The sequence below is a fragment of the Solea solea genome, chromosome 12 (assembly GCF_958295425.1).
Source record: "Solea solea chromosome 12, fSolSol10.1, whole genome shotgun sequence".
Taxonomy (NCBI): domain Eukaryota; kingdom Metazoa; phylum Chordata; class Actinopteri; order Pleuronectiformes; family Soleidae; genus Solea; species Solea solea.
In genome coordinates this window covers 18,150,428-18,176,558 of record NC_081145.1, presented here as the reverse complement: position 1 = coordinate 18,176,558, position 26,131 = coordinate 18,150,428, and the positions used below count along the sequence as shown (strand labels likewise).

Sequence of the window (26,131 nt, the reverse complement as noted above, 5' to 3'; positions counted from 1 at the left end):
GGTCACGATGATGCCACCATGTCTTTGATGACCGCATTAGTTGTAGGGCCTCAAGCATAAGTGGTAGTTGTGAAGTCAGTAATAAAGGATATTCGTAATTAGGCCCAATCACTCACTTACTATTCAGAGTCCCTCTTGATTATGTATGATTTCCAACCATTGTTATCACACTGATTAATCACCAACATAATCCATGTTTTCTGCCACGTGTCGACTTATCGTGTCCATGCAACAGGGAAACAGACACACTACACATACAACCTTGAAGACAGTGCGCTGTTGACATCCATGTTCAATGGCTGGAAACGAAGTCTGTAATTTGGCAAGCCAGAGTGAACCAAGATTATTCCACTTTCGGCTGCCAGGAAAATATTTGCGCTCACGAGTAGCTGCTAGTTGGATGACACTTAAGATTTCTGTGCAACAGCAGCTGTTGGGCAAGTCACTGTTGAGACTTTCACCCAACACGCACAAAATGACAAACTGTAGAAGGGAAATATTTACTGCCACGGAGATAAGAATACGTCTTGGTGTTATTTTTGAAGCAACTATTCATATTTCTCAATGATTGACTGTATCAAAGTCATCAGTTCTCTGAACACACCAGCTGACGTCGTATATAGTCCGATTATGTCTGGCTGCAAAGTGGAAAGCATTCATTTTGATTGGGAAAGTTTGCCAGAGCAGTAAAAACCAGCGTTTTGATAGGAATAAAATGTAGTCACAGGAGATGTTGACTATTTTAAAGTCCAGGCCACAGTCTCTAGCCATCAAATATTTCCACGTTAAATTGCTGACCTCTCTTTTACTGTCTTCTAAACTCAAGGAGAAGCCTGTGTGTGTGTGAAACTGTACACCAACTCCCCTTAAACCTGCTTCTTCATCCAGTTGACTCATAACTTCAACCTTATTAAACCTGTCTCCACCCCTTCACCTACAAGTCTTTAAGTGTGAACTGAGGCCAATCATTCAACATAATAAAGGGCTGTCGCCTCCACCAGAATACATCCGTTCATTCTAATATATAGATTTATATGATATAAACCAGTTCAGTGTATTAGGGCTAGGACTCTTTCCTCATTCAGCATTCAATAAAGGGACATTTGGTGAGAACAACCCATTAACTATTTACTTAAAAAATGTTCTTTTCAAAGCATCTACAAAATAAGTGAAGACATTTAATCAAAGGCAGGGCGAATAAACACCAAGAATGTCCCATTTTTTATAATATATGGCTGTACATTAGAGAGTCAGGCAGTCAGAAAAGGCTGGCCAAGAGCTAATTACCATCCAAAGGTTGTTGATCAACATACAGCATGTGTGCAAATGAGCCATCCAACAGCTGTGCAAGGATCAGACCACATTGCTGTTAGACTGAAACTGCTAAAGAGGTCAAGTTAATGGGTTCTGTTCTGAAAGTAAATGGATGTTGTGGCAACATCTCCATGGCGTTTCAACCCCACTGTCCTTTCGCCTTCAGCAGACCATCGAAACAAAACGATAATAAGCTCACAAACCTTAACTGAACTCATTGGTGCGTAAAACACTCAGTGTGTTCCCTCTGTCGTGACTCGCACAATAGAGATTAGTTCTGAGGAGATGCTTGGGAATGCAATGTTGGCTGCAAATTGATGCTCCATGGTCACATGGTCAGCTTCCCAGTTTCTGTATCCCTCCCCAAGGCCCTATTGCCAAGTCTGGTACAATATGGAACATCAGATTGCACACTTGGCCACAAAAATACAGGTTCTTCTTTGTGCACATTCATATGTACTGTCATCTGCATTTCTTCTGGTTTGGCTGATGCTTTGTTGTCCTCAGTGTGTTCAGCTGTTGCTGTCAGTTTCCAGTTGGTTTTAATTTGTCTCTGTGACTTCTTACTGTACTTGAGCTCAAGCCTCCTCCACTTTCACATGAAAAAGTACAACTGTGGATTCACATCAAATGCACATCAAGTCAACCAATATCTAGAGTTGAGTCAAACATCAATATCTCTACCTTCGCTGTTATTTGTTTCAATACCTTGAGAAACAACATTATTTGCTCACATGAGAAGATTGATCCCGTTCTCTTACAGTAAAGCTATATTTAGTTTAGCACAAGGCCTGGCACCTGGGAAAACAGCGAACAGGGGGAAAAATATCACTTATCATGCTTTTATGGATTAAAGAAAGAAGATAAAGTGAGCCTGAGAGCTCTTGGCGGTCATATTTTGTGACCTTTTAGTGACCCAAACTAGCTTTTTCTGTCAGTTCCCAGTTAGTTGAAGACAACAGGCTACTATCCAGCATGGGTGTGGTATGGATTTTTAAAACAGTCTTTATTCTTTATAGATTGACAAATAAAATGATCTTCCTTTAGCCTATGTGTCTATTCTAGCAGTAAATATGTAAAACTGAACTCAGGATCATATTTGAACTAATTATTCTAAGTATTTTATTTACCTTATGTGCATCCTTTCTTCCATAAATGTGTGAAAGATTTAACACACGATTACACAAGGAGCTTGGTTGTCTGCTTTGGCGAACCAGTGACGTGTGCGTCAGCTGAACTGTGCAACTATTCTCTGCTCCATACGCTGCCATACAGTCACTCAAACCAAATGGGACACATCTTGTCCTCTGGTTATTTTAAGCCTTCATCACCAGCAGGGCGATGACGTTTGCTCGAGCCTCTTAACACTGGGGTCTGTGTGAACCGCAGCACGAACAGAATACACACCCTCGCACACACACACACACACCCTGATTCCCCTTTCCTCCCCCTTTCCATCTTTCGTCAGACCCATGTAGCGATTTTGTCTAACTATATTTATCTGGTGCATGCTATTTCAGACTGTCATCTGGTAGATCCCAGGCCTGGTGCTATCCCTAGCCCCACATTTCTGTCTGAACCCAGCCTGTAATGAGGCCGCCTGGCATCAAATTACTCTGAACACTTCATGGTGCCTTGGCAGTGCCTCAGTGGTGCTGATGAAGATTTTTAACCAGATGGGAGCTCGCGTTGATATGCCTTCATGTCAGCATGTTGTGAAAAGTAGGGTTTGTAACGGCAGCATCCCACCGCCGTGTCGAGACGATATGGAAGACTATATGGAAGAGAAAGGAAGGATATCTATACTTATTTTATATGACTCAAAACCATCCCACTGGAAAAGAAAGTCAACTTGGGAGGAAAAATGTCAGGGAACAACAACAAAACAAATGCACAGAGTAGAGCCACATAATACCGCCTTCTGCTAAAGCTCAATTGGTTCCCTTGTCTTGGAGCAAAGGCTAGTGATGTTTAGAGACAAGACCTAATTAGAATCACAAAAACTATTAATTCATAGACAGATGTCTCATGATTAACCATGGCTGCCTTGTGCTTATGAGTCATATGTCCCCAGGACTGGAGGGAGTCCCCAGACTTACAGTGAGCTTCTCTATATTTAAAATAGTGAGTCATTCTCATGTGTGAGCTGTTCCGTCCCTGGCTGCAGGACTTGTAAAAATAGTAGACCCCAGTCTTAAAGGAATAGCTGGGTGTGGAATGAAACTGAACACATGTAATATGTAACATGGTACACATGAATATTGAAGAAACTGTGCGTGGCTTAACTTTCTAAAAGGCTCGCTGTGGGAACATAAAACACATCAGATAACAAGCTCGTCTCTCTATTCCCGTTCCAGCAGCTCCTTCACATCGAACATTCTTCAAACGTTGGCTAATTGTGGCGCACACATACTTTTCGTTGTCGTTGTTTTGTCTATATTAGGCGAGAGAAACAGAGGGACAATTTGATTAATGCCTCCTGCTCTGGCTCGGTATTAGCTGACCGAGCCACATCCAGATGTTGGAGTGGAAACCTCTCTTCTCATAACACATCTCAGACGAATCAGCCCAACAGTGGAGACGTATCCCATGATACACAACAGTCTGAAGCTACTGATCGTGCCTTGTGAGGCAGACGACAAAGCAGGCATTGTTTTCTATCATCATAATTTGGGGCAGCCACATGTCCAAGAGGAAAAGGACTGGGCACCGGTTTAATGCCCCCGAGCAAGGCCACCAATCTCTAATGCCCCCCGGGCGCAGAGAAGTGCTGCTCCTGCCCTTGGCTTGTGTGTTAACTATCACTAACTGGTTTGTGTGGAAAAATAACAAATTCCAATTCTTAATATGAGGATGTACGATAATGATGGCATTACCAATTGACAACATTTATGATAAATGAGTGTGGATTGGGCAAGTGACCTGATTCCACATTAGGAGCAAGAATACTTTTGCCATTCACTCTCCATTTTAATTATTTCCAATGGATAGGAAAACCAATGGCAGCCAGGAGAGAACTAATTCCTCCTTATTCACTCTGCCTGCCCCCCCAGAAGAGAGATAAAACATATCTGAAAAATTAAGAAGGTTAAAACCAGTAGAGGCCACTCATATCGAGACATCTACTCATGCATAATTGCTGCTTATTGAAAACTTGGCTGTTCAGTGATGAGAATTTTCATTTTGGGCACTAAACTCCCCAGCAGCTCTTATCAAACATAAACACACTAACTGCCCTTCATGCAGTTGCTGTGGAGGAAGAACATACTTTTTTATTGGTGTTACTGTTTTGAACTATTTTGTAAACCCGTATTATTATTCTAATATCATTTAAATCATTAACGTAAAAACATGGCCCCTTGACTCTCTCGTCATGCAGCAGATACCCCAATGAGCATGGCATTAGTGTATGGTTATCCAATGTCATGACTCAAAATATGTGAGTAGGATTTTGTTGGCAAAAGAACAATTTTTGTTGTGTCCATGACTCAGCCAACAATGATTAAGTGTAATAAAGGTAGAAGTTAGTTTTACCATGGTCTATGCTAAAATGTAGGTCAGGGTCTTGAGAACTGTTCATTAAATACACTTCATGGTCAAAGGTTTGCTCCTTGAACTCCAGGAAATACACACACACACAAAAAAGTCTGGTGACGAACAGTTTAACGGAAAAAAAAGGGTAAGTGATTTTCTCAATGAAACCTTTGATGAGCATCTGTGACATTCAGTTTTTTGTCGTAAACAAATAAATACAGTCGTTTAACTTTATTATCGTACTCGTACGCGCCAACACAGAGAAACATGAACAATCTTCACTGGCAACACTCCTGTAGCTGTAAAGCTCTTTGGTCGCCTTCACCAAAACATTCACCTTTTCAGTGCAGTGCTGTGGAATAAATGTTGACTGCTTTTTATAAGATTAAGATTAAGATTGACACTGTGAACTCGCAAACGACGTAAAAAAATGAAACCGTTGATGTAATCTGCAACAGAGGCTGTCGACATGTGTGCTCCAGGTTAAGGAACTGTCAATATAGACACCAAGATATTTGTACGAGTGGGTTTGAACAATGGTTTGGTTGTGGATGACGACAGGCCTGTGGTCACCGACTCCCCCGAGGGTCAAACACCATCTCTTCAGAACAAGGTGGTTATCGTCGCACCAATTCACAAACCTTTGAATTTCCATAAAGTAGTCAGATGGGTCGCAGTTCTTTTTCAATAGAGATTAAAATCCGAAAATGTGATGATATGATTATTTGAATAAAAACTTCTACACTCATCTGTGTATAAGGTAAAAAGCACTGGTGAACTGACACAGGTTCAGATAGAGTCCCATTAACACTGACCTGCTGTCTATGAGTGGTTAAGAATGAATGACACCATTTAATAATAAGGGGGTGGACTTTAAAATCATTCAACCTCTTAATTAAGAGATGTGGCTGCTTCGTGTTAAAGGCCGAACTAAAATCAACAAATAAGAGCATTAGTCATTGTTCTCTTTAGAGCTTGCTTTTTTGGGTACAGGAATAATAGTAGAGCTTTTCCAGATAGAGGGAACAGAATGCATTTTCCTCCTTCATTCATACAACTATCACCTCACACTGCTTCTGCTGTAGCTAAGGTCCGGCAAACCATCCATCACCAAACTACTGCGAAACTCATTACCATCATGATGTGACAGGGGTTAAAACAACACTGGAATACAGCGTGAGATAGCCTTTCACCTTCCACCTGGGGACAGAATCTGGGCCTGTGTTTATGGACAGAAAATCTTCTGTGTACAAACCTGGGGCTAAATTAAGTCTGTGTGTGGGCTGTCTGCCTGCCATGAACAGATTATGGCCTGAAAATATAATCTGAGCAAGACATTGACAGCCAGCAAACTCAAAGAGAGCAATGTATGTGGGAAAAGATCATCTGCCTGGAGGGTATAGAGTCCTCAAGGCCGAAGACATGGCAGTATTTCTCTTACAACACACTGAGAATGCATTGTTGTGCATCTGGCACATGTGCAGCCCTGTGATGAACGACTGTGACCGATAGCTTCCTCACATGCTTCCCCCGATATAAAGGATAATTATGCTTAATTAAAACTGGGTTCTTATTGTTTTTGTTGTTATATTCTTAGTAATGATAATATTTTTGCCTGCTAAATGAATTCTGGAAGGTGTAAAAGATGCCACTTGGAGGAAAAGCCTGAGCAGTCAGATGTTCAGACTATCTTTAACGAATACTGCACACTGGGTCTGATAAAGAGTCTTAGTACCTTAAGGCAAAAATCAACTGGTTGGTGCCTGTTGATCACTAATGTCTTCAATTCTATTACAGTAGAGATTAGTGTGGTGAGCCAGCTCTATATGAAGGTTAAATGGATGTATGCATGATTGATTTAAAATGAGTAGAAATGAATAATAAAGGTGTTAAACGAGATGTATGCCTCTCTACACATCAGAGGAGTCCTTGTTGAGGGAGTTGCCATTAGATTGTGCAGTTCTGCGGCAGCATTAGACAAATCACTTTTGAAAGAGGAATAAATACATGCATAAAAACGTTCCTACCCATTCTGTTGGTTGTAAACATCCATCACAGTCAACAGATCATTTTTGACCTACATACACGCCATATCAAGCCACATGCTTTTGCCACAAGTTTTTGTCACTTTCATTTAGCACATCTGGCCTTTAGCTGACATCTCTGTGACGACAGCAGCTCCCTGTCATCAGGCAACATTGGTCGAGTGTCTTGCACAGGGAAACAGCAGAGTTACAGCTGGTAGAGATCAAGCCTCTAACCATTTCCATTATGGACATGTTGTTTAACTACTGGTCATATGTGCTTCCCGCGTCATTGCTGCATGTCAGATAAAAGAAATTCGACCGAAATTGTGGAGAGGAAAGGAGTGGGGGTGAAGCAGGTTGCTGATACAGCTTTTACAGCTTCTTGCAACGATGTTTGCCTTGGGCCAGACTTCCCCAGAAAAACACGAAATGAACTACGATGACTCACTGCAATTCCAGGAAGTTATTTCACAATAGAAAGTACAAAAATAATGTTTGTCTCCCATGATTTCATTTTCAGTAAGCAGTAAGTTTACAAATTCCCCTATGTACTGTAAACTTTCTTTAGTTTTGGAGGGAAGGTGCTTTCTCTGCAGCAGAGAAATCTCCAAGGGCCAGTTATGGGATAGTCAGATAGATTAGACAGACAAACAGATCATTTATTGCTGAGTTGTAAGTATTCATTGATGCGAGTGAAAATGACAACAGCATACAAAAACGTACGTCTAAGACTTACTTCATAATGTGTCTAGTCTAGTTTCTGTACATGCTGTCCTTGGGTCACATATGGAAGGATTTCCTTGGAGAAAGAGCAGACAAGAAGCTCTGCATTTATAAACACTGATTTCCTTGCATGGATCTACTCCCAATGCCCAGTTTTGATTCTGTCCTAACATTGTGTGGTGTTTAAACTAAGAGGTGAGGCGAGGGTCACACACACGGCGCGTCTGTGGGACCAACACAGCGCACTCGCAACTCTAATCTCATCAATTTCCCAATGCAAATATTGGACTTAATAATCTTCTGTGCAGACACTTGTAGTCACACCATTCTCTCTGCCAAGTCTTAAGGAACACACAGCAACCTTGTATACAGACACTTCACAAAGCTCAGGCAGAATCTATATTTATTTTTTTCTTGTAACCATAGTGACAAATACACTCGAGGGGAGACAGCAGGCTCATGGTGTTTCAGGATGCAAATCCCTCCGGTGAGTTTTGCAGCTGACAGTGCAATCACATTCAGGAGCAAGACATCGCTAAAATACTGACATTTGCATAAGCCTTGTTTGTAGCAGATGTAATAATTTTTGTTGTCGGATGTTATTTGAGCAATTTTTGACACACATTCAAGTGGCAGCTGACTCGGATCGATCTACACGAGAAACGTCCAAACTTTGTGCGCCTATCGACAGAGAGAGAGAGAGAGAGAGACGGGAAACAATTTCTATTGCCAGGCCAACTGAAAAACACGTAAGCACAAGGGAGCCATTTATGGTTCGGAAAGAGCTGCCCTGTCATTTTTTCCAAATTCTGGCGGAGTGGTGGTTAAAGGGGAGCCTTAATAGCCACGGACGAAATGCAGAGCTGCAGGGCATTTTTGAGACTCCAAAAAGCAACATGTCATGTCCACTTTCAGATTGAGCCGCGATAAAATATTCATCCCTACATCAGCCCTAAAAAAAAAGCCCGTCTCATGTCTGTCGAACACAAACCCCTGCGCGTGGCATCCACTCTAAACTCAGTCGAAACATAACACTCACTGACACCAGTATATCAGTATTTAGTCAACCCAGGTAGATGGAAGTTTGTAATATATAGATGCACTGAGCAGGAGGTTTGAGAATGAACGATAGAATACATTAACTCAGGAAATGACAGTATTGATCTGGTGAGCTCACACTACGGGAAATCGCTTGTTGCACCACACCAAGACTTATGAAAACGCTATAACCAAAACAAAGTTCCCTGTTCCGTGATGACTATTTGCTTTGAATCAGATCTGTTTCTGTAAGAAAAGTCTCTGGGTTGTTGCGGACCCACTTTTTCAGCATGGGCTGTGTGTTTGTTCTTTTTGTTTTTTTTTTAAATAAAGCTGTCAGTCCTTTGAAAAACACCCAGGTATGTGGACATCACGTGGCATGTGGCCTGCGGCATTTGAAAGACGTAAACACGGGGAGGAGATGACTGCTGCGTAGTCAGACGAGTCCCCCGACAGCTTGTGGCAAGCATTTTGTTGAGAAAAGGGGAGGGGGGGGCGGCAAAATCTAATCAGTGACTTGGTACATCTGGTCAACATTAGCATTTAGTTCTCCAGGGTCAGTGGGTGAATTCTGTTCACACTGAGGCAGCAAGGACTGTGCCAGCACATAATTAGATGAGGAGGAATTGTTCCTTCATTCAGTTATTTCCCATTATATTGTGCCATAATTTTGATTAGAGGAACATTTGGTTTATATGTGGGAAAAACACATGAGCACTATTTGCCAACTACTGTATCAGTATCTGCATAAAGACGCTGCAGAGTGATGCGAGAGGGTTCAGCAAATTGCCGTCAAATGCAAAGTGACCACACTCAATCAGCAGCCACTGTTTACCCCGGCGCATGTCTTATTCTTTAGCAGAAGCGCAGCAGAGAGTGGGGTTTATCTATAATTGAGCAAACAGAGGGGCAGATGACTCTTTTCATGCTTGTGGTGAAGAGATCACAGTGAAGAAAAAAAAAAAGGAAAATTGCATCCAACTCTGCAGCTGAGGTTTGATTCTGTGCCACGGAAACAAAGCAATACTCCTTTGTTCGGGTGAAGAGACTCGGTTTTTTTTTCTCTCCTTTGGCTGCCAACGAGACTCTTATGCAGAAGTTTTCCCAGACTTAATAGGAGTGAAATTTGCACCGAGAGTCTGCAGATTTGACAGCCGACGGAAAACAATGGGCTCAACAGCTGCTCGGAGTCCACGGCTCATCCCACAAACTCTCCATATGTGCAGTTTTTTTTCACCGAGGTGGTTAAGCGGTTTCAAGAATGCAGAAGTACATCCACATACTGGATTTACCTCACTGAGACACTGTACTCGGGCTCTCAAGGGAAAATACAAGATCTACTGCATGGTCCTTCTGTAGCTGACTTTACTGCTGCTGTATAGGGCCATTGTATGATTTGGCCTCCTAGCATTCCCCTCCCTTGCATGTATATGTGCAGTGCACACTCATAGCCTCCCCTCAATCCCCTCGCCTTCTTTCACTCACTTTCATCTCTCCTCTTTGGGTGGAGTGGACGCAGTGCCTGCTGTCACTGTGCACTTCCCTCTGAAAGAGGCATTCATTGCTGCTGGCAGAGAAACCTCGGCTCACCTCTCAACCACAGAGGGCTTCAGCTTCACTCGCTCCTGCCTTTGGCAACACTTTCAATGCAAACATTCTCAAGGTAAATGCATTCACACATTCAACTGGGAACAGAATGAAAGTTGGAGGGAAAAAAAGGCATTCGATGAGAGTCCGACAGATGTTGTCTAAGACCTTGGAACAGGGTCTTACCCTTGGCACATCTTTTCCACCCATGTATTAAGTTTCATCCAGGAAAATAAAGGTTTCAGGACCGGGCACAGTATAGTGAGAATGGAGAACGGGAAAAAAGGGAAAGAAAATACCATCATGCCTGAACTCTGTGTTCAATATTGTAATTGTTGCAGGTTAAAGTTTGTTTAGTTCGAGGAATGAGCTCGTCAGTTTTGACTTAAGTATTCAGGGGGAAGCCTCTCAGAGGACAGTTATCTGATTTCCTACCACGCATCTGTGACAAATGTGAGCAGAATGGAGGAACAGCATACTAACACAGTCATATGTGGTTTCACTTACCTCCATGACCAGCGCTGGGGAGACAGAGCAGCAGGGTCAGGACCAGGACTGAATGAAGGGCTCTCATATTTTCGTGCTGAAAGTTAAGTCCTCAACTCACACGTTAAAGACACGCCATTCAAAAGGGGACTGAATGAGTTTCAGTTTTGGGACCTGCTACAGGATACTCCTCTATGTGAAGGGGCAGGGCTGGGGAGGAACCATAAGAGGGACGCCCTTTTTTTACTTAACCCACACACACACACACACACACACACACAGGCCTACACTCTGCAGTACACTCACACACATCTTCAACATCATATCCCGTCCCTCTCTGCTGCCACAGTGCTTACACAACAACTGTCAGTAGACACACATGTGCAAAATGTCACACATACAAACCCATCCCTTTAAAACACAAATACATACATTTATACAAGTCATGCTCCCTGTACCATACGTAAATTCCAACACACAACCACAGAAACAACACATCTCTTCTTCTCTCTCTCTGTTCCTGAATCTGTAGAATCCTTCCTTTTGTCTAACTCAGTAATTGGAGTGGACTTTAGAGACCAGCCCTCTGCAAGAATAAACCTTTTACTTTTAATTAAAGAAGAAAAAAATCAGGTTGCTTTATTCACTCTGTGCTTTAACTTTTTTTTTTTTTTTTAGCTCTTCCCTTGATCAATGTCTCATTCTTTATATTTTTTGTTCAACAAGCTCAGTCCTCAAGCGAATTAAACTCACACTTAAGCGTGGAGTAGCACTGAGGTTGTGTTGGATTTGCATTTACTATCTCTCCTCCACTGATCAAGTCAGGGACTCTGGAGAAGTTTTCTAAAGCATTCACTTATGGTGAGTGGCGTCACTGACTGCTCTCCGCCGTGCATTTACTTGCTTATTTTTCCTCTATGAGGTTGGCAACACTCTTCACAAGGACTAATATTTTGTGGTGGAATGCTGAGATTAAGTTGCTACATTCGCTATGAAAGTCTCAGCATTGATTTTCACCCATTGTTCAGTCTGCTAGTTTCTAAACACTGCCTCTGATGTGATAAATAACTTTGACGTCAGCTCTCGTCAGTACTTTGGCGAGAAAAAAAAACGGTTCCTTCCTTCCTTAATTATCTTCAAATTAGCTGGCTTATGAACAATTATATCATGTGTGGCTTTTCTCATTCATTTGACTCAATCGGAGGGCTTTTCCTTTGGACCAGCAGCACCTCCAGTGGCACATGACCTAACTGTTCCATACCGGAGGCGTATTAACTTGTTGGGAAAACAGCCACAGAGAGAAACACAAGAGTGTGAATGACTGTAGCCATAGGAAAACCTGTAAACTAGCACATGGCAGCTCCAGCGTGACACAATTTATTGCAGAGACGCTTTTCTGACACTACAGCCTCCGTGATTATTCCGGCATGACATGAGCTACAATTAAAATGCTCCCTCTGAGGCTAAGCCAAAACGTTTGCACCAATGTCATGCTCTTGCCTCCCCGGGGATGCATAATTTGCCCAAGAGGGATGTCACCCACTGATATGAGTGGGCTCCTGCAGTATGTGAGAGCACATGCAGTCTTATGCAATCTGTGGCTCCTTCAGTACGAGCACTCCACATGATGAAAGTACAAGTGTATGAACCCCACTTCATGAAAATAGGTTAAATCAATTCATGACATTATTATGCAGTTATTTCATTTTGTTTGTGCGTGTTGTGTGGAGTCTTTATCAGCCGAATGTAAAGAGAAGCCTCTTGTTGTTTGTTTATGGTCAACCGTTCTCACCAAAATACATCATTGTAGCCTCGAGGACTTAAAAATCCCCCAAAACATGTTGAATGCATTTACTTCCTCATAAAAACCCCTTTAAACCTGTGAATGTGCTTTGTTTTTATCAGCATGCACTCGTCTTCCTTTCATTATCTACCTTTATATCTTCAGTGCAACATTTAACAGTGAAACTTAATTTATGTAACCCCCCCCCCCCTGCTGTGCATACAAATCCTCGCGTTGGTTAAAGACGAGATAAAAAACAACAACACAGGAACTCACTTATGAAAAACATTGCACAAACAGAAACAATACAAACACTAAAATATCTCGCAGTTCAACAAGCTAAAAGCATCACCGGATATAAAATGTTATTCCTAACTGTTCGGCATTAACTGATAAATACATCCAGCACACACCAAGTAACATTAGTATTCATTAAGGAGCTGCTTTACTGTTCTACTCCCGGGTAAATGACCTGGTTATTATGTTCAATGGTCCACTGTGTTCGACAGCCCAAGTGTCTACAGTATCTGCTGCTCGGCACAGGTCAGGTATTGTACATCACATTTAGAAGAGCTCTTTTCAGCCCAAAGCGATCGCCAATTATGTATAAAAATGAGCCGAGTCTGCAGACCAAGAAACTAAATTAATGAGGAAAGAGAGGCGACACAGAACTGCCTCTTTGTCCTTATGAGGGTCACTAAATCAATGTTCATCTCAAAACGCACATACCCATGCATATATTGAAAGTGTCATTGGTCACCATGATTAATCCTCCTCCTCCACGCCGACAGTGAACTAATCCCTTACAAGTGTGGAAAGACAGAGGACGAGATAGTCCAAACATTGATTCAACACTTTAGAACAGGCCGATGTAACAAACCAAGGGACCAAATCTCCCAAAATAACACAATCTTTTTTAGTATGAAATCCCTTATTTGCCTTTGGCTCAGCAGGGGAGACTGTCTCGAAAGGAAGTCAAGACCCCCACTTGACCAACTCAGTCTGCAGGAACCCAACGTGAGCATCAGATAAAGTGTAGAATTCATCTTGATAAGCAGCAGACAGTAGAATTTGTCCCCCGGGGAGGAAAACACTGCACAGTCTCGCAGCGCTGATCACACTGATAACAGCGCTCACTTACGTCCAGAATTAAAGACACAATCGCGTAAATGGTGTCATTGGAAACCTAAACAATGCTAACATATCCCAAAAATAGGTGCACACTTGTGCAAATATGACTTATACTTGATTCTAGCAGCTCATCTTATTACTATCTCAGTCAATCCACTGAGGTTGGAGTGGGTTCAGCAACTCTTATCAGATATAATCTCTTCTCCACTTGATGTAATCTTCACACAGAGAGGTAACTGGGGACATTTTGCTGAAATATCAGCGAGTTATCTTGGGCAACGCGATGGAGCTCAGTTTTCACCGCACGTTCTCAAATATCACCCTCCTGTGTGGCTGCTGCACCCGTCTGGCCAGACCACCGCTATCTTCGCAAAAAGCTCCAGACTTGATTAAACCGCAGTGAGCATGTCGGCGTTGTTTTTCCAACAGCAGGATACGCTCCTGAGCCAAATTCCAGATGATTACAGCGGTCTGTGCAGATTTCAATGACTTACAATACTCTGTAATAATCAAGTAGTTTCAGAAACAGAGAGAACTTCAATGGGATAGAACCTTACAAAGTACCCTACAATAGAATTGTTTCATTATAAAATGACTTCATCTGTTCAGAAGATATCACTTTCCCATGCTTTAAAATGAGCCCACTCAGTTACAGTGCAGCGGCTCACTTGTCATAGCTCTCGTGGTTCTTTGAGGGCAATTCAGAAAGGAAGTGCATGGAAAAAGGATCTCGACTGCTTCACAGTCATTTGTGACTCCTCCACCAGAATGAGAATAAACTGAAACTACCTGCACAACGTCAACGGGTCCCACGCAAGAGTAGAAAACCTTTTAACCCCGTCAGTTATCAACACTTTGATGAGGAGGTGTGAAGGAAAACAGCACAGAGAGGTGAAGCTCACAGGAATCTTGATTCTGAGCAGGACAAAGAAGGTTATTTCACAATGTAATCTGTGATGGATCATTCATTTGAGAAAGGCCACAACAGAAGAAAGGATGAAATAAGTCATACTTATGGGTTATTGTTTATATATCACATTATGATGGGCCCGTTGTGAGCAAGTTGACTCAATTTACAATTTTAGATTGAGAAACACCCTTGAGATGTAACCAACTATTTCCAGATGTTTCATAAATATACACCCGTCATAAAAACGAGAAAACATAAATATTATAGAAATCGTTCCGAGACTTTGAGTTCACTTTTTTATACCCAAATTTGAGCCGTCTCACTGGGCTTCTTCTCTGAGAGGTCAGGAAATGAATGAAGCATTCAACCACTAAAACCAATGTTTCTGTTCATGAATGCAAGTAAATAACTCTAATTTGACATCTTAATCAATTCTGTTAATTTAGGGCAGCTATGGCTTTGGGTGGTGGTGTAATAAACAGTGTTAAGCACTGTCTATACCTTTACTTCCTAATAATCAGTAATCTCTTCACATGCGTATAGTGTGCACACTACCTTCCTGCTCTCACAACATCGTGACATGACGCATGGCGGGAATGTTTATGAATTTTAAGTGTTTCTGTCTAAGAAGCTCTGGAACCCAAAGAGGCTTTAAGATAAGATAATTCCAAAGTCCCATATATAATTTGGCACACGGGCTTATTGCCAAACAGCTAAATATGTCATACACAGACGATGTTAACAGGCTTATATAGATACATTTTAGTGGAGTATTAATTCAAATAAATCCATTTTAAGCTTCGGGAATCTGCCTGCCTACAGAAAGTGAGGTGTTACAGTGTGATAAATATGCCATAACATTGCTGTCGAGGTGTTGATTGAACTTCCAGTCTGATGTTGTAGCCCGGTGTTTATATGGCAAGCAGTTACAGGGAGGCCGTACAAATTAGTGAAGGGTTTTTAATTAATAAATCATCCAAGCTACACTGGTTTTCTGCCCACTGACTGAAAGTCGCTAATTAATTCCGTTCACTTACAGGACACAAGTTTCAAATAAGTCAGCGACCAACAGCGAAATAAACCTTCTATTTTGTGCTACGACACAATCAGAAGGCACTTACTGTAGTATCTCCTCACCATAAGCCTATTACTTTTCCTTTTTGACAATCCATTGGCATCAACTTCTTTTGCTTCTCTCAGCTAATGCATCATCATCCAGTTTGTTTATTTCTTTCCTGGCAGGTTTTTTGACTGAATCTCCATTAATTGAGGAGTGCTATGACGGGGGGGATACTGTCTGCAGAGAGATGGGTTTCCTTAGGTGTGACACACAGTGTGAATAACTGTGCAGAAGTGTTGAGGATTGTATTTTTACGAAAAGCACTTCATTCTCTTCTCTGCCTCAGCTGATTCGCATCGCATACCAAACGATTTCCAATACAAATACAAATTTCTGTTGTTCCTGAATTTAAATTGTGACAAATCTTTGCTTTGTTACAGAAAAAAAACCAAACACGAGCATTACCGCGAGACAAACACTGCAGCTGATCGACTAAAACTGGATCTTCCGTCATCAGAGCCAACGGAGCAGCAGTGTGACAGAAATCTTTCTACCAATTAACCAAGTGCCAATGTCTGCGTACACACGGAACTAAATTCAGTCTTTCAAGCGCCATTTCACTAGATAGAGAGAAGTGTCATTTGTTCAGCTGCTCGCCTGTGGATTCACTAAATGGCAGGAAAGATGGGAGCGAGGCAAATGTTGTTACTGTTAACACCGAGTCTCCCCGCTGAGCTCCGAAACATCACTGTGCTTTCAAGCAGCAAATATGCAGCATGAAGATGGAACATATCAAGCTGTCAGTTATCTTTGGAGAGACAGTTGGGCAGTGATTGAAAGTGGTTTTTCTTTTCTAAAAACATTTTTTTTTTTTAAATGTTCTCAACTCAACTGACCTCAGTAAGTAGCTATAGCAAATACTGAAAAACCCCAGAAATGAAGTTAAGAGCAATGTGGATTTATTCTTCACGGCGGTGGTGGTGGGATGCATGAGTGTTGTGAACTAAGACTTATGTGATTAATTAGTCATGGAAACTTGAATCCATGATCAACAAGCGTGGACATTCTGCATGTGGAGGAGTTCAAAACCATCAAGGTTATTATCAGAAGCAAACACGCTTTGTTTCTGTCAGTATAAATCAGAGTTTTAGAAGTAAACACATTTTGAACGACAGCCAAGCGCATGAAGTTTGAACTGCACTGTGGTGCATGTTGTATTGGATAAGCACCATTTTAATCTGTCTATAATTTAACACAAGACAGAAGAGTGAAAAAAGAATGGGAAACGCTATCAATCACCCCATTTATTCTGTTAAAGCTGTCGTTGGGATTTAAGATTTCTCTGTCCTGAGCTCCTACCCCAATATAATCTCTGAAAGCCTCATCAGAATGCACATGGATTTGTTTCAGTGTACAGTTGCCGCAAATGCTATACCAATGTTTCCACCAAAGGAACGCTTAAATGCTGCGGGTTTACTAGAACAGCCAATAGGAGCACCTGCTCTCTCTGAACTGCTTTGTGATTGGTCGAAATCGGCCATCACAGGCCAGATTTTCACAAGACTAAACAGAGACTAGGAGAGATGCAGAATTGCAGTTCTCTCTCAGATCACTTGACTTACAGTACACAATGATGAAGTCTTTCATTTCAGACAGGACAAAAATAAAGCTCCACAGATGTGGACACAGCCGAACTGGACATTAGCCATCCAAAGCCTTAAATCACGTTTCCCTGATGTTATGATTTCATCCTTCATGAACTCATCTTTCTTTGCAGACATACTACTGTATATAGAATCCTTCTTTCTTTGCAGAGCTGCAATTTATTAGTGTCTCAGAGAGGTTTATTTTACAAGTCTCTACTGGAGGGACAGAAACCATTCTTCCAGAGACATACAACAATCTGGGATTTGGATGACAGGGGTGAAGAGTGCTGTCCAAAATCCTGCTACAGGTCTTCAATCGAGCACACGGTCACATTATTTTCATATATAATAACACCAGACGCGCTACAGATGGAGGGGCTTTGTCATCCAGTTCCCACAATTAGTTTCCTGGTTGTTTTGGTCTGTATATCTCAAAATGTGAAGTCAAGACGTAGCTTGAATGCCAGGCTGTGGGTGGTGAGACACTCGTCTTTCCAGGGGTCACGACACACGGCTATAGCAGTGAATAAACAGGAAGACGAAAAACTCGGCTCGCACTCCTTAAAAGTAAACTACTGATAAAAAAATGCAATTTAAATTTGTTTTTGTGTTTTATTCTTTTGTCAAAATGTCTTATTTTGTTCTCTCGGGTGTACGACACAATATAAACAATATATATATATTTGTATATTGTCTCAATTACCCTATTAGCTGCCTGTCTTTAGACTGTGGAAGGACAAAGACAGACTTTACACACCTGTATTATCCTCCTCTAAACATCATTTACTTCCTGTCTGTAGCTTGTCGTTGCTCTGGGCCTCTGTCAAAACGTAGAGAAAAACATCATGATGCACTCAGCAGACTTGAAAGACTTAATTACCTTCTATTCTGTTACCTTGATCGACGGTACCGTGTGGCGACATCCTTCACATTTAAAAAGACACCTGCCGAGAGCCTAAAGAAAATTGTTCGACTGCCTTTTGTGTTTGCTCCGAGCTTGTTTGAACACAAAAGACACATTCAGACTCAAAGAGTAGCACAGTGCGATGAGGCGATTATTTAAATAAGCTCAATTGCAACACTCAATGACGCCGTGCAATCCACTTTTCTGACACTGACCCAAAGCACCTCCTATCTATGCTTTGTGAAAAAGGAAATGAAGCTTTGTAAAGTCAAGGAAAAGGGAAGTTTGACTCCACACTCTCGATGCTTTACACTGCCTCCTGAATACCAGAGTACACTGCAGGACTACAAAACAGACTATATTGCATGCACTGATCACAAATAAACACAATTTTGATTCTGGGAGCAGAAGCCACTGCAGCACCTGGGGGTTGAGCAGAGCTCTGAGGTCAAGAGAACACTTAGCACTGCCCTCTGGTGGAGGATCAAATGAGCTTTGATGACCACCCATCAGGCCTGTTTGCCTGCACATACTTGAGTGTGACATTGCAATCACTGTTGTTTGGGGGGGGGGGGGGGGGGGGGGGGGGGGGATGTTTCCCTATTAAAGAGCCTGTCAGACACACATTATTCACCAGAAACGGTTCCATGAGAGAATTCTTACTTCAAAGTCTTGAGTAGAAACATTCTATGTTGCCTGTGCAACACGTCAACCGTATAAACAAAACTGTGGTGGGTAAACAGTAATTTCCGGTGTGTTAAGCCGAAATGGTCAGAAATGCTCCGTGGGTCAATGGGAACAAGGCAGTGCAGGATGCTTGTGAAATTGGATCATGCATGTGAAGATAAAGCCGTTATTTATTTGTGGTCAAAGGTTGACGTTAGTTAAAGGCAACTTTAAAAAAAAAAAAAAAAAAAGTCAAAGAAAATGGTCCTGTTTTGTGTGAGCAGAGCAAACTGCTATGTATGAAACTATACTGCATATACATGGGCTACAACAAGTGATTTCTCACTTTTCACTGTACTTTTATGAATAAAAAAAAAAAACCCACCACAGCCCATATTTTCAGTGAATTAAGAGTGAATCTGCACAAGGCTTCCCATCATTCAAAAGCCTCCTTTCTTATTTTATGAGCTGTGCACAGCCATGTGGCAGCCCATTCACAATTCAACAATACAACAGCGCAGAGTGATAGAAGAGGGTTCTGCTAAGCACCATAGCAAGATTATGCACAGTGCAGCATGAATGACTTCTAAATCACGGTTTTAAAATGAACACGATGGCCTCCTGCGCGCCTCGGTTGGACTCTGATGTCTTAAAATGGTATTGACGGTGAAGTCTAAAAGGCAGAGTTGTTTAACAAAAAAAAAGAAAAAAAAAAGGGGTCCCCTGTGCGAAGATTTCAATCCAGACACAATTGCATCAGCGTGATACTGATAAACTATGTGGAGATGTGTAAATGAACGTGTAGGCATTGCATGAAATCAACACCTTCTCCTGTGTCCCGGCAGCCTTGTATCTCAGTTCTATGAATACGCAAATGTTGGGCCAATTTTTTTATGTTTGAGAGTTATGGAGTCCCCCCCCCCAACATCTATGTCCTCTGTCTCCCCCCTTGTCTTCCTCTCAATGCATGGGGCCCATTGTAAAACACTGGCCCGCGTCCCAAACCCTCAGGAGGCTCAGGGGCTCAGGGTTGACTGATCGCTGGATTTCACCACAAGCTCCTCGACCGGGGTTTGTTCATGAAGCTTTTCCTTCCCGCTGAGACCCCTGTGGATTAGGGATTCCTGGCTTCTGCAATAATAAGGCCTCACACACGGCCAAAAGACAATTCTGCAGCAAAGCTCTGCGCTGCTCTAACTGCAAATGTGAATTTGTACATTTTGCACCTTGCACTGTACGCAACTTTTCCCTTTCTTGTGTCTTTTTCCAACTTTCTTCTTTATGTCAGACTGACCGTTAATGAGTTATTGCAGTATACCCAGCAGTTATCTAGACATCTACACTGGAATAACCACTAAACCACACTATTACAATACAACTTCCTGTTCATTAGTTCAACAAGAAACACAATAAGCCAGAGTTTTTGATTCACAAACAGAAGTTTTAGTTTTACAGTTTGCCTCTGGAGAAGACAGAAACACAAACAGCATCAGTAATATTGATTAAATGTGTAAGGTAGCTGTGTGAAGGTGAAGCATCTAGATAAAGCAAATCCAGATTGTAAAGGTTACAAAGTGACATAAAAAAAATATATACTGTTTTCTTTGTCTAATGTAAGGAGTGGAAGGAAGGGAAGGATTGTCCAGATACAGTTCCACACCATGAAATATTAACGGATATTTTTTTACACCCCTACTAGTACTGCAAAATATGCACAACATTACTTATTTCACAAACAGCTCATGTTGACTTTGTCAGGTACATTTTTCAGCTCAGTGTGCTTGCACTTGACCGGCTTAATAGCTATCTTTCTTGCAAACGTGGAGCAGCTGTGCAGGATGCGTGTCCAGACAGTTTAAAGTCTGTTGCACCTTGTTTGGATGCTGTCATAGATGTCTTCTACTGTTAAATAACGGTGAAACACTATTCTGTATGTACTGAAGAATCATGTCCCCGTTTAAAAGAAAAGAACAGCATTGTGACTTGTCGTACTTGCACCAATAGCGACTCTGTCGCTAAAAAAAAAGAGGATGAAGAAGAAGCAGATCTGTATATGACAGGTGAAAAAATTAAAGACATGCTCGGAAAAACTCAGGTTCCACAATGAGCACAGGGGAGGAGATATAGATATAGAGCAACCAAGTCACCGGCAGCTGCCTCCATGCAGTGCTCTTTATCTGACGCGGATTGGCTTAGGTAAAGTAGCAATACTCATTGTTACTGGCATATCAGGCAGCAGCCATTGTGCTCCATTTCCAGATGGTGTAATCGTTTTTTTCATTCAAATCTGCAGCTGAGACTGACCGACATTAGATCTCTATTAAGATCTGATTCCATTAACGCCATTGATTACATTATAGCAGATTTTCTCAATCAGCGTTTATTGCCTCATCATCATTGTGTGTATTTAGCATCGCAATAAAGTTAGAAAAATTATGCGCGATTTGTTGAGGTTGAAGTGTACCAATGACTGATCTTTCGGGTCCAACCCGAGAGTATAACCCACAATAGTGTGTTGTCACTATACAATTTGTAATAAATCTCAGAGATGCAAGTCATTGAGAAGCCGCCTTGTTGCAACAAAAGAAAAACACATTTTTTTTTCGAAAAATAAAAACCCAATTTTAACCTCAGCTTCTTCACGAGTGTCTCCATGTGTGATTTTAAAGAGAGGGAGTCGTCAATTATGACACCCAAGTATTTATACATGTGAACCATCTGTGGACACTGAGGGGATCATTTGTAGACACTTCCTAGAGATGGAAAACAACATTGTCTGCATTGTTCAGGTTAAGTAACAACTGCTGGACAGCAACAAAGGCTTTCTGCAGGGATTCAATGGCCTGAACAACAGTTGATACACAGCAGTAACTAACTGTAACTAACTGTGTCATCAGCATTAAGGTCCGACACCTTTAAACCCAGAACATTGATATACATATTGAACAAGAGAGGACCTAACACAGAACCCAGAGGCTCCCCCTTGTGGACAGTAACAGACTCAGAACACTGACCATCGTATTAAATGCATTGAGTTCTATTACTAAGGTCATTTGTGCGACTGGTGAAGGAGGCTAAGTTTTAAAATATCGTGGTCTACAGTGTTAAAACGCTTTCGACAAATCAATAAAAAAGTGACGCATAATGTTGTTTCTTGTGTGTTAATACAAAGAGGTGTAATTTAATATGAACAAGCAATAACATGCTTATTAGCACTACTGAAATACACCAATTGTTAATTAAATGGAGTCCTTGACAGCTAAACAACACGGAACCGTCAAGCCTCTCCATGCTTAGACCTTCAGAATAGACTGATCTGAGATACTTCCCTCAACATGAGCAGTGAATTCTAATGTAAGCTGGAGTGAATACAAGGAGACTCTACTTCCATCACACAAAAGCAAGGATTACAGAAACCTACTTTCCTGAGCTCCCCAAGGTCAGAGTCAGAGGAAAAGTAATTACTGGACTTTTGCACCTGGTAAATCCAAGCCAGAGACAAATGGACAACCTCCATGCTTTCGCCTCAAAGTAAAACTAGTCAATAATTCCTCCGCTAATCCTTTCTCCTTGCTTTAAGAGCTCTAAAGAGAGAGCTGAAAGACATTTAAGCGGAGGTGGAAGGGATAGTGGTGGATCATTATTTTTCTCCCAAGTACACACAAAAATAAATAGGTGTTTCGTTTTCCTTTTATTTTGAATGTGATTTATCAGGCCCTCTACAAGTAGACCTTCACAGGTTTACTGTTTCAATATCTATCCAGGGCCATTATATACTGTGGAGGACTTATTTTACTTTCTAATGACGGTAAAGGGTTATTGATTGCCTAGTTTTTCTTAAAAGTACCAACATATTGACTTGACCTATTAAACCATCCCTCAAAAGCAGATCCTGTTTGCACATATAGATAAAAGAGCTGTCGGTGTGAATGTTATGTCTTTGCAGGTGTAAACACACAAATATTCACCCAGGCAGCCATCCAGAGAGTTTTTACCAAATAAACTGATGTCTAAATACGAGCAGGTGCACATTAATATTAATTCATACAAACTTACTTTTTAGTCTTAGACATAATTCCCTAGCTCCTTACCCTACCTAAACCCAATTCCAATCCTAAAACCAGGTCTTAAGCCTGAAAAAGCCCTTAAAATTGTGAGGCCCTGACAAAAATGTCCCCACAAGGTCAAAATGTCCATGTTTTTTGGACCTCTCAAAAATATAAATACAAGTACACACACAGTTCACATTTTCATGTGTCAACAGAGCCCTGTTTCGTGTATCTTAAACCAAAGCCACGTAATGTAATGAAACATAAAAGATTAGCCACCTTTGTTCCACGTACTCATGCGATACCGAACTCATAATTGTACGAAAGGCCACAGCTTCAGAAGCAATTCAGTCACATCACGAAGAAGAAGTAGACAAGAGTTAAAAGGTTGTATAAGTAATTGCAATAATATCTTCATACACAGTGAACAAAAAAAGGTGAATATCCCAAACACTATCACACTTCAACGCAACACTTTCACTAAATCGGCAACGAGGGCATTGGTGCTTGTGCTTAAGATGAGTGATTGCAACTGGAAAGGGCCACACAATATAAGCTAAGTATACACCAGTCATCTTTCTTGGAGCAACATACAGTACATATTAAACATGTGAGAACGTCATCTCTCACCTTTATCCTCCACATGAGGGTTGTGAGGGGCGCTGGTGCCAATCCGAGCTGACATGGGGTGAAAGGCGGGTACACACTGGACAGGTCGACAGTCCATCACAGGATAACATAGAGACAAACAACCATCCACTCTCGCACTACCTGTTACATAAAAAAAAAAAAGAGTCAATATTCTTCTGCTTTTTGTTATAGAGGTATGGGAGGACATCCTGGCCTTAGATAAGATACACCACGTTGAGGGTGGAAGCACCTCTGAGGAATGAGGTATCTACCTTTGGCTACTGATTCCAAATATAAAGCACCATATAAGTTGGCCACTGAATAAAAACATGTATTAAAAACATAAAAATAAAAATCCAGTTAACTAATCTATAAAACACATCAAGTTAAAGGTGAAAAGTCTGTGTCAAAGTACAAGTACTATTTCTACAACCATTAAAAAATGACAAGCGATCCTAATTTTCAAACTCTATAAAACCCTTGACTCCTCAAACCTCGTCTTCGGCTCCTCTACGCAGTGTGAAAATGACAGAAATTGATGACTATCAAGCGGGAAGGTAATAGCAAAGCCTCAGCTCCTATAATTTACTTAAATGGCAGTTAACATGAAGGGTGAAGTTTTGGTCTGAAAGACAAAGAAAACTTTCAGGGAGAATAAATGCCCCGTGACTGCAGAAGACCTTCAGAAGTGATGGTGCACTTGTTCGACATACCTGCACAAATATAACCTTCATGTAAGCGTCTAGTAACGTTTACTGCATCCTCGCAACATAATGATGTGTTGGATGTTTGCAAAGAAACATTTCGTAAAAAGCGACCTTGGTGGTGTGTAATGATGTCAAAATTAAACATTTTTTGTCTCAAATAATTAATAATAAAAAAGGTCTCAGGAAAATATTAGCGGATGGGAATGGAGCATTTTTTTTAAGCTACATCAGCTCACATTTGTGAGTGGTGAGACACTCCACAGGATTCATTTTCAAACTGAATATCCTATCCTATCCTACTCTATTAAATTATGCGTAAACACACACACACACAATGCCAAACAAAGCATTATTCTGAGACATTCTTGCAATGTCAGCTCATCAAATATCGATGAGTGAAACACTGGTGCAGGAGACTCACAGGAAGGTAAGGTGAAGGCTCCATTCCAACACGCCTAAGGCTCTCCTCATCGAGGGTTGAGTGCTCTGCGACAGGTTGAGTGTCACTCTGCCCATAAGCCTTCACCTGCAAACAAACCGAACCGACTGCTCTACAAATGTCTACAAATATAAAGTGGACTTGTCAGCACCTGGGAACTGTCTACACCAAAGCACAGGGGGGGAAAAATGAACAATTATCTGAAGGAACTGTCCCTCAAGCTTTAAAATGCAGACATTTGTTATTTCAAGTATGTCGCTAACAGCAGGAAAAGACTTTAGTCTGTCCAAGGCCGACCATTGCAACTATATTTAAGTGAAAAAACATATCACAATGATTAGAGACCAAGGGTAACGTGAACACACACAGCCATAGTAACCGAATGTGTGTATATTGTACAGCAACACCAATGTGTCGAACACAGTGTTAAAAATAAAGCTGCTTTTTGTGTTTCGCAACATGCCCAAGTGTCAATACCTCTGTAATTTGTTAGAAAAAGCAGCTGAAAAATATTTCTCCTATAAATGGTTGGAAAATATGTGTTAAAATTAATAAACCCGACTTCAAACTCAAACGTTTAACCATAATTAACCGAATTCTCACTCCCTGGATTATTTATTGTTATTATTATTGTTGTTGTTGTATTATTCCATACTTGAGTTAATCTTTCCACACTGCCTGTTAATGACAAACATTCATACACATGTATTTACAGCCACAAACACACATCACCTTCATATTTTCCTCCACCGCTACTGCGTCCTCATACTTCATACTAATGTCCTGCAGCCTGGTCGTGAGAACACTCAGTAGGTATAGCATTATCCGCTATCTATCCATGCTGGAGGATACATCTGAGGACACAAGGGAGAGGGCAACAGATGATGAGGATACGTCTAGTATGGCATTAGTATACAATCCATTTATGTTAAAAACTGTAGGAGGGGATACATACCAATCATCCGAACATTTTGACACTTTAACCTGAATTTCAGGTTAAAGTGTCAGTTTCAATCAGATATGAAAAGCACTGGAACAAACGCACACAGCTTTCTGACAATTATGATAAAGACATGTTTCTCCGCTCAAGTGAGCGAGAGAAAGAGCAGCGCAGAGAGGTGAGAGATGCTGAGGAAACAAGGGGAAATCAGTCTCTGTGAGGAGGAGGCAGAGTTGGCAAACTATCGAGTACTAGTCTCTGAACTGCTCCCATACAAGGAATTGAAATGGGTGGATATTTACAGCAGTGGGAATATGAAATCCATTTGGGTCTTTCTTGGCTCATTAAGGATGAAAACAATGAGGGCATTAGTGAATATTAAATATTAATCATTGTGCATTTTTCATATTTACTGTCTGACGTATATGAAATGTATTGTACGCAAGCTTTGACAACCTTACATTCCACTTTCATGTATTTATTATACTTGTGTTGAAGTGGCTATTTTCGGTGGAGACACTCTGGAAACACTAAGAATGTATTGTGCATGCTATAAA

At 41.3% G+C, this 26,131-nt stretch overlaps 1 protein-coding gene across 3 annotated transcripts in view; it reads right to left on the bottom strand.

Moving 5' to 3' along the window:
* cspg4 (chondroitin sulfate proteoglycan 4) overlaps positions 1–25,502 on the bottom strand; it is a 66,487-nt gene extending 40,985 nt beyond the window's left edge. The window contains exons 1-3 of one of the 3 annotated variants that reach the window (XM_058645303.1): positions 25,367–25,502; positions 24,617–24,721; positions 23,489–23,629 (exon numbers count right to left, since the gene is read on the bottom strand). In XM_058645303.1, coding sequence (XP_058501286.1) covers positions 23,489–23,585 — 97 coding nt within the window. In that variant the 5' untranslated portion in view covers positions 23,586–23,629; positions 24,617–24,721; positions 25,367–25,502. Of the gene's footprint in view, positions 1–10,730; positions 10,870–23,488; positions 23,630–24,616; positions 24,722–25,366 lie in introns of those variants that run through there. The other 2 variants (XM_058645304.1, XM_058645306.1) reach the window with 2 other exon arrangements.
* Positions 25,503–26,131: the final 629 nt, after the last annotated feature.